Source organism: Psittacula echo (genome assembly GCF_963264785.1).
Source record: "Psittacula echo genome assembly, chromosome: 4".
Lineage (NCBI taxonomy): Eukaryota > Metazoa > Chordata > Aves > Psittaciformes > Psittacidae > Psittacula > Psittacula echo.
Window position 1 is genome coordinate 118,153,102 of NC_137738.1, and position 9,732 is coordinate 118,162,833.

At 41.1% G+C, this 9,732-nt stretch overlaps 1 protein-coding gene across 2 annotated transcripts in view; it reads left to right on the forward strand.

Moving 5' to 3' along the window:
• XPO1 (exportin 1) overlaps nt 1–9,407 on the forward strand; it is a 40,432-nt gene extending 31,025 nt beyond the window's left edge. For both annotated transcript variants that reach the window (XM_080615162.1, XM_080615163.1), the window contains exons 17-26: nt 7–170; nt 955–1,089; nt 2,266–2,449; nt 3,898–4,004; nt 4,400–4,594; nt 5,533–5,701; nt 6,811–6,945; nt 7,062–7,221; nt 7,300–7,396; nt 8,335–9,407. In XM_080615162.1, coding sequence (XP_080471288.1) covers nt 7–170; nt 955–1,089; nt 2,266–2,449; nt 3,898–4,004; nt 4,400–4,594; nt 5,533–5,701; nt 6,811–6,945; nt 7,062–7,221; nt 7,300–7,396; nt 8,335–8,481 — 1,493 coding nt within the window. In that variant the 3' untranslated portion in view covers nt 8,482–9,407. The remainder of the gene's footprint in view (nt 1–6; nt 171–954; nt 1,090–2,265; nt 2,450–3,897; nt 4,005–4,399; nt 4,595–5,532; nt 5,702–6,810; nt 6,946–7,061; nt 7,222–7,299; nt 7,397–8,334) is intronic.
• Nucleotides 9,408–9,732: the final 325 nt, after the last annotated feature.

A 9,732-nucleotide genomic window follows, 5' to 3' on the forward strand; every position in this document is an offset into this window, starting at 1 on the left:
ATCCAGAAACCCACGATGGTGTCCAGGACATGGCTTGTGATACCTTCATAAAGATAGCGCAGAAATGCCGCCGGCATTTTGTTCAGGTTCAAGTGGGAGAGGTGATGCCATTTATTGATGAAATCCTGAACAATATTAATACAATCATCTGTGACCTTCAGCCACAGCAGGTACGTTTCATTCAGCGTTGTGGTTCATTCTAAACACCAATCAGAGTCACTTCATATTGAAATGTAGTAGTGATTTTGAAGGCTTGAATTGTATGCATTAGGTTTTTGGTAGTGCCAGTGTTCTGGTATAAATAGCATGATCAGGTTGCATCACTGAGATCTCGGTTGGAAAGCTTGAAAGGAGAATTGGAGTGTGTTTAGTTGGAATTTTGATTTCTGGAATGTTTTAGCAGAGAAATGAGATGCTGTATCTCATGGTTCTACTTCAGGAAAGAGCAAAAGAGCAATACCTATAACACCTATAGCTATTTGGGCAACAATCCCATAAGTGCCTGTGTCTGGGAAGGGCCCATCTCATGGAGTGGGAGTGTAGTGCACAATGTGGCACGCACAGAGGTGTCGCAATAGTGTGTACTTCGAGCAGAGTGGATCTGGCACCTGGATGAAAGTACTTCAAGAAGTGATGTAATCCAGTCCACAGTATAGATGCGTCTGGGATTACTTAAGTGGGATATGTCTGAGCTTCCTCACTTCAGGATATGATGGCAAAATGAAGTGCTCTGGAATGTACATAATGGCATTTGAAGGGAAGGGGATGGAGGTTTGGTTTATGCATGATGGAAGTAAGGAAAGAACGGAGAAAGATCTTAAAAGTCAAGAGGCGGGAAAACCTATTTAGACAGCAAAACCCACTTTCAGCCTTCGCTCTATCTTCAGAATAGTGTAAAGTTTCCTTGCTCATTTTTAACCTTCGTGTTGGATTTCCTGTTGTTGTTCCAATCAGGTGCATACGTTCTATGAAGCAGTAGGATACATGATTGGGGCACAGACAGACCAGACTGTGCAGGAGCATCTGATAGAAAAATACATGTTGCTGCCTAATCAAGTATGGGACAGCATAATCCAACAGGCGACAAAAGTAAGCTCATAAATTTTAAGTGTATTCTGTGTTCTCTTACCCTGGGTTTATTTTTCACATGGCATGACATAAAGTGTACATGGTGGATATGAGTTGATGGCAGTGATTGCCCTGGCAATAAAGGTGGTGTTTTGAGAGAGGAGACTTAGATGACCTCATAGCAGCCTTCCAAGTATCTGAAGGGGGCCCACAGGGATGCTGGGGAGGGTCTCTTCATCAGGGACTGTAGTGACAGGACAAGGGGTAACGGGTTCAAACTTAAACAGGGGAAGTTTAGATTGGATATAAGGAGGAAGTTCTTTACTGTGAGGGTGGTGAGGCACTGGAATGGGTTGCCCAGGGAGGTTGTGAATGCTCCATCCTTGGCGGTGTTCAAGGCCAGGTTGGATGAGGCCTTGGGTGGCATGGTTTAGTGTGAGGTGTCCCTGCTCATGGCAGGGGGGTTGGAAGTAGATGGTCTTAAGGTCCTTTCCAACCCTAACTATTCTATGATTCTATGGCAAAACAAATACTGGTTTTAATCTGATTTAAAGGACAGTTTTCTGATACTGTACAGAATGTTTCAGTAGTTTTTTTCCAAGGCGCCCTATTATCTGGCTTAGAAGTGGGTTTTCTGAATAGCAGAGAAGTTAAAATGTTAAGAACAGAATTCACTCTTCCTCCTTGCTCTTCTGTTGTTCTCTGAAAGTGCATCTTTAGTTCTTTTAATTTCCGTTTCTTTCAGTCTTTTCTCCACATACTAAAAGACCAACAGTCCTGTACTGCTCAAGAGAACACTTCACTGGGGGTTAGTCTGATCCCAATCCTTAGGAAAGCTTGCATTTTGTTTCTTACTCTGGTCTCCCTCTTAAATCAGGAGCATACCCCCTTTCCTCTGGGCCACTGCTGCCTGTTTCCACCTGCTTTATCATCTCCCCTTTTTGACTACAGTAGTGCATGTACCACTGCAGCAGAAATACTTCTGCAGAAGAGCAGAATTAAGTGAACTGAAGCTTTGTTGTGATTCTGAGGTAGTGGCAAGTGCCGTTGAAGTCAGCAGTTACATATAGTCTGTAAACTACAGTGATACATTCTTTAATGCAGTGTGTAAAGTAAATGCCTTAAACTTACACTTTTATGTTGAAATCTAAGGACGGTTTTACTCTCTAAACAACATGGACTTTCTGTTTCTACCAGAACGTTGATATTCTAAAGGATCCTGAAACAGTGAAGCAGCTCGGTAGCATCCTGAAAACCAACGTCAGAGCGTGTAAAGCAGTTGGCCACCCCTTTGTGATTCAGCTTGGAAGAATTTATTTAGATATGCTGAATGTGTACAAGTGCCTAAGTGAAAATATTTCTGCAGCTATTCAGGCTAATGGTAAGGAATTCCATGTTCTTCCTGAAAGTGGGGGCTAACTGTGTGTGTCACAGGTCTCAGAGTACATTCCAATGAGGCTGATGTTGCTGTGTTCGTTTAATGTTACTGTGTTTGCTGTATTGTTTGGGCAAATGGACAAGCTAGATAGGGGTTTTTATTAACCAGATCTTCTATTGCAATAAAGAACTGATTTTAGAAAGGAGAAACACCTGTAAATGAGAGCTTAGGAAAGATGCAAACCACCAAAGATGCTTAGAATTAATAGGCACCTTGCTGAGAGAGTTGTAGCATGTGTTCTTTTAGCTTACTCTGATTTTGATTATTAAAAGACTATCTTTAAATAGAATCTCATTCAAAAGATGCTGGCAGAGTTTTGGTACGATACTGTGCTATGAAATAGCTTTATTATGGCAGTGTAACTGTAGTGAGGATGCCTGAAAGTCACAATAAACCAGGCTTGCAGAAGGAATCGTCAATTGCCCAGCCTGTTATTACTAGATAAATTAGGGTCTGTGCTATGTCAGAACAGTGTACTTCTGTAGTAGTTCATTACAAAACTAAACGAGTTGGTTGCTGAGTTGTGTAGTGGTCAGTTTTCTTGCCAGTGCAGACAATGATATTGGGAGATGGGGGTGTTCAGTAACATGTGGTAACTGAGCAGCTGGTTTACCTTGAAGTGGTTTCTCAGAACTCCGATTAAAGCTGGCTGAAAAATCAATACCTTTTGGTTCTGCAGCTCTGATGGCCAGGATTTGTCCCTGTTGGAAGCAGTGAACTTTAGGAAGCAGTTGCTAGGACAAAAGTTCTGATGTGCTACTTGTGATTTGTGACTGGTGCCTTGGAGTCTGTTTTTACAACTGGCTCTACCTTGCCAGCGATGGCTCTGATGCCAACAAGTGATCCTACCCTTTTCCTGGCTGCAGGTTTTCCTGTGCATGTAGTGTAATGGTTGTATGGCTGTACAGTTAACTAAATTGGGGTTTGCTGATGAGACTATGTTGATTTTGGGGTAAGAAACTGAACTATGGATAAGGCTTCGTAAAGATAAGTGCAGACTTCACATACAAAGACATGGAAAGATTCATTCTCTTAGATGAAATCAGGAGCTTTATTGTTCTCCTCCCCATCACTTAATGAGAACCAGATGTAAGCTCGGTCCGTGTGGTTCAGTGGATATGTGCTGGTTTCCCTTACTTGAAAAGTAGGTTGCAGCTTTGTTTTTGAACCCTGTAAGCTGGGTACTGCCAGTAGTGGTTTTGTAATGCTAAATGGCAACTTGGACCTGTGGAGCTGGAGTGGGGAGATACTTTATTTGCTCAGTACATGTAAGAAGTCTTCAACAGTCATTAAGATACAAAAATGAAGCATTCTCTGTTTTGTAATACCATTCTAAGTTAATCTTTTTGTTACACCTTACCTGATTAACTGAAGCTTCGCAACTTTTTCAGGTGAAATGGTGACAAAGCAGCCCTTGATTAGAAGTATGAGGACTGTCAAAAGGGAAACTTTAAAACTCATTTCTGGCTGGGTGAGCAGGTCCAATGATCCTCAGATGGTAAGTAGGTTCATTCTATACAAATAACTCCTAAGACAGAAGTAGGAACAGCTCTGGGTCTTGTTCTGTTGTTGGCTGAATCAGCGGGTCACAAGAAATTGCTTCACGATGTCTGTAAGATATAAAGGAGAAAGTACGATCACACAGAGGTAAGCCTGGGCTGTGTTTGAGAACTTGTTAGTTTTAGCTGAGAGTAATCCTAAAGAGAATCAAGGAGGAGTAAGGAAACCCCATTGGAAGTCTGAATGGATACAAAGGGGAGTTTGTGGAAGTGTATTTCAACTTCGTTGGGAACAATATCACTTGTAACTAAACAGAGAACTTTGCAATAGGCTGTGTGCTGGAGACTCTTCAGTAGCTGCACTGTTATAACCATGGCTTCCTCTTTCAATCAGGTAGCTGAAAACTTTGTTCCTCCCTTGTTGGATGCAGTTCTCATTGACTACCAGAGAAATGTTCCAGCTGCTAGAGAACCCGAAGTACTCAGTACTATGGCCATCATTGTCAACAAGCTGGGTGGACACATTACTGCTGAAATACCTCAGATATTTGATGCTGTTTTTGAGTGCACATTAAATATGATCAACAAGGTAAGCATCTCTCTAGGAACTGAAGGCAAGTGGGGTGTTAGGAAAGCATTAGTCTTGGCTTGTTGGTACTTCTCTTGGCTGTGTTTCTACATCTGTAAGTGAAAGATACTCTTTTCTTGCAGTGAAGGGAGGCAGATTGTGGTAAAGGTAGAGTTTTTAGACAGCTTTCGTCTTATTTAAGTGGCGGGGTCCTGCCTTGTTTCGTTGAATATCATTTCCACATGTCTTGTGGATTGTCTCCCTGTTCTTCTGCAGTCACAAAGTGCATTTATGGCATTTGAAGTGGTCTCTGATCAAGCCATGATACTTGCTTTGACGTCTGTCCAGTGAGATGTTTTAATCTCATTACCTTAAATTTCTCTGATTTAAGTAATGAGCAATCTTTCAGTTCTGGGACCTTGGAATGTTGTGCTTCTGGAAGCAGAAATGTACTTGAGTCCAATGCCAGTGTAGGACTAACTGCTAGAATTCATAAATACTTAAAATGTATGCCTATAAGTACTGATCAGTCCTTTTGAGTATTTCCTCTCTAACGCAGTTCTTACGCCATAGTGTGCAATATGTATTTGCACGACACTTGGAGTGCTACCAGCTGAATTAGTGCTGCTTTGCAATAGCGTGTAACCACAACTTGTATCCTTGTAGCAACATAGGTGCTGGGACCATCTGCCTGTTTATCTGGGGGCAGAGTAGTACTGAAGGCTGTGCACTGACAAAGTGTGTGGCTCAGTCTGTGTTGTGTGACTCTAGATGGTCTTAAGCTTTAGTTGGGAAAACTGGGAGGAAAAGTTCACTGAGAAATGTAATCTTTGCTTTGTGTCTAAGGCTGTTTTACACATAGATCTAAATGCTGTTCTGTGTCAGTTACTGACACTCAACACAGGGTCTTACGATGGACCTTTAGGAAATATAACTTCATCTCCCCCTCCTCCTTCTAGGACTTTGAAGAATATCCTGAACATAGAACAAACTTCTTCCTGCTACTCCAGGCTGTAAATTCTCATTGCTTCCCAGCGTTCCTGGCCATTCCACCTGCACAGTTCAAACTCGTTCTGGATTCTATCATTTGGGCTTTCAAACATACAATGAGAAACGTTGCAGATACAGGTAAATGGAAGGGTTTAATATGCAATATTGGTAGAATGGTGTTTTCTTGCATCTTTAGTCAAAATGAACATTCCAACCACATGATTCTGTACTGCATTTGCACAAGAATAACACTTCTGTCTCAGCTTCAAGCTGTCAGCCAGGTACACATTAATAGGCTGAAATGCTTGGATGCCCTTTCACTCTCATCTGTTAAGAACACACCTTTATGGTTTCAGCTTTCTATTCCATGTGAGGGTTGGCACTTCTCTGAAATGGCTGAAGTGATGCAACAGCTCTGACTGGTGTTCCAGCTCCTTGGTAGTGCTGCCTGTGGGGTTTGACTTAGTACCTCAGTAAGACAGTTAAGTAACCACTGAAAAGCCCAGCAAAGTGAATGATTGGGGCAGGGGCTGAACTCAGAGTCTGGGAGTAAGGAAGGAGAAACACCTTAGATTAAGAAGGTGGATTATTCTTCCTTTGGGCAAAAGGAAGCTGTTTAAACATGGGGTGAAATTTCATGGAGTAGTTGAATGTATCACTTCATTTAACAGGTTTGAGTAATTAAAAAGCCTTTCAGAATAACACTTACCAAGGGAAACTATAGGGGAGGCTGTTTAAAAGTCCTGAATTCTAAAAACATTACTGTGCTTACTGCAGTGTCTTGACTATTGGATAGAATACTTGCTGTGAAGCCACTCGGTTTTTAGCCAAGTACCGTTTTTTGGAAGGGATGGGGATAAAAACATCCCTTTCAGTTCCATTTCACCCAGTAAAGTAATTGAAGCTTTCATGTAATTCTAACCACCAAAACGTCTCCCTTTATTAGAAAACGCTTCTTTTAGTGGAGGGTTTCTCTCACCTTCACTAGTACCACTGAAGTGATGCAATTGGGTCATTATGCTTCTGTCATCTAACAATGCAGAGAAAATCAGTGTGCTGTGTAAATGTGGCCCTCTGGGGGCTACTGGAGGAAGTGCCTGAAACAGCCCTTAGTGTGTAATGCTTGTATATTCCAGGCCTGTCAGTTTCTTGGGATATTTGTATCATTTTGGAAAGGCAGAGATACACACAGATGTTTTAGTGCTGTTCTCTTAGTAACTTGGGGGGTTTTAATGTGTATTTTGCAGGTCTTCAGATACTTTATACTCTACTACAGAACGTTGCACAAGAGGAGACAGCTGCCCAGAGTTTCTATCAGACATACTTCTGTGATATCCTGCAGCACATCTTCTCAGTTGTAACAGACACCTCGCACACTGCTGGTAAGAATGCACAGATGTGAGCTGGTTGATGAAAACAATCCTTTTTGTACACCAAAATGATGTTACACATTTGTTTATGAGTAATAACAGCATGTGTATAACTTTGATCTGTTCAGGTTTGACAATGCATGCATCAATCCTTGCATACATGTTCAACTTAGTAGAAGAGGGAAAGATAAGTACTCCATTAAACCCTGGGAATCCAGTGAACAACCAAATGTTTATTCAGGAGTATGTTGCTAACCTTCTCAAATCTGCGTTTCCACACCTGCAAGAGTAAGTCTGCCACCATTCTTTAAAACATTCCAGTGAGTTACTACGTCTGAATATACTAACTGGTGTGTTTCCTGTTAGTGCCCAGGTGAAGCTGTTTGTAACAGGGCTCTTCAGTTTAAACCAGGATATTCCTGCCTTCAAGGAACACCTAAGGGATTTCCTTGTCCAAATCAAGGTATGTTTGCTTCAAGAATGAAATGGATGGTACAGGGCCTTGGTGATGTGGTTTAGTGTGAGGTGTCCCTGCCAATGGCAGGGGGTTGGAACTGGATGATCTTAAGGTCCTTTCCAACCCAAGCCATTCTATGATGGTTGGAAAGTACTTGGGCAGTGTTTCTTACTCAGTGTTTCTTTAGGAGATAGAAGTTATTTTGCAACTGTTAAAAATTCAGTTGGAACTCTCATCAGATGGCTTGCATGACCGGTGGATCATGGGATCTATCTCAAGTGTGATTTAATTTTATAAACTGGGGTTAAATGCCACCACGTGTGCTTTACACAGTGCACACAATTCATAAGTCTAAAACGGCTGCTAAACTTACTCCAATGGGAAATAAAGTTGATTTTTAACCAGATATTGTTTCAGTCCTGCTTGGGATTGGGATGTGCTTTGAAACTTGCTGAAGTGATGCTATGCTTTTATTTTTCTAAAGATGGCAGAATTCGGGAAGTTTGTAGGAAAGAGCTTGTTCATTAGTTTTGAGACTGCAATCGCCAGGTATTTAAGCCCAGGTTGGACAGAGCCTTGGGTGCCATGGTCTAGTGTGAGGCATCCCTGCCCATGGCAGGGGGTTGGAACTGCACGATCTTAAGGTGCTTTCCAACCCAAACCATTGTGCGATTCTATTTCAGCATTGTTAATGATACTGCTGTAATGGTGGTGTGCTCCAAACACTGGGTTACTATAGCACCCTGTTCTGTGATGCACAGTGAACATCCTACAGTGTGTTCCACTCCTTTGTATTAATTCTGACATTAGGAACAGAAAGCAAAACAAGACAGTAGTCTGGCAGGGAACGCAAAGGGAAGATGTTTTCTGTGTCATTTTGGAAGCTCATTACTCTGCCTTAAAGCACTCGCCAATAAACTAACGATTTTATGTGGATCCCACAGGAATTTGCAGGTGAAGACACATCAGACTTATTCTTGGAGGAACGAGAAACAGCCCTTCGGCAGGCTCAAGAGGAGAAGCATAAACTTCAGATGTCTGTACCTGGCATCCTTAATCCACATGAAATTCCTGAGGAGATGTGCGATTAAAAACAAAACAAAATAAAACAAGTTTTGCAGTTTTCTTTCTGTACAGCTACTTTGTTGTGATAGAAGAAAACAGCACTTGGATATTTGTTGACCAAAATGATGCCAATTTGTAAATTAAAATGTCACCTAGTGGCCCTTTTTCTTATGTGTTTTTTGTATAAGAAATTTTCTGTGAAATATCCTTCCATTGTTTAAGCTTTTGTTTGGTCATCTTTCTTTAGATTTGCATGAAGTTGAAAATTAAGGCATTTTCAAAGTACTTACTTCATGCCCATTTTGTGGCTAAGGGGAAAAATAGGCAAAAAACATACCTTGTAAAAGACTCTATTGCAAAATCCTACCATTTTCCTGGAAGAGTATCGATTTTTAATTCGGGATCATTTTCTTTCTAGCCTGTCCTGCAGCCTAGGAGGAAAGGGAATGAGTAAAAATGGATTGACTTCATTGTTAAGCAGAGGATTATAGCGCTGCGTTTGTTCGGAGCAGTTAGCAGCTTTTTTGGACTGAGTGGTAAGGCTAGGCTACATGTATTTGCAAGTTGTATGGCAAGTTTGCAGCAAGATCATGTGCATATCATCATCCCATTGTAAAGCAACTTGGAAAGAGTATGGGAACACAGTACAGTTAGTTATTTTTACACAGTTCTTTTGTTTTTGTGTGTGTGCTGTCGCTTTGTCGACAACAGCTTTTTGTTTTCCTCAATGAGGAGTGTTGCTCATTTGTGAGCCTTCATTAACTCGAAGTGAAATGGTTAAAATATTTATCCTGTTAGAATAGGCTGCATCTTTTTAACAACTCATAAAATAAAAAAAAACAAACCTCTGGCTTTTGAGATGACTTATACTAATTTACATTGTTTACCATGCTGTAGTGCTTAAAGAACACTACTTAAAAGCAAAATAAACTTGGTTTACATTTATTTTTCTTTCTTTGGCTTATTCTTTTCTTGGATGAAATGCTGTGATCATACTTCAGCTTTGTATCCTGAAGGAAAAGTTCCTTGAGGGCTTAGCTAACTGTTGCTTCTGGCTTGCCTCATCTCAAGGATTGTGCTTGAAGTTAACCTCAACTCAGTTGGGTTCCATTTGGAAGTACAGTAGCTGTTCTGACTTACCTCCACAAACACCCCCTACTATAAATGCCAGGAATAAGGTACTCTAGCTCTCTCTCCACAAGGACTCTTTGCAGTTGATTCCAAAGAGGTATTGCACTGTAACTTGACAAAACAATTGATACTTGTATGTGTTAATA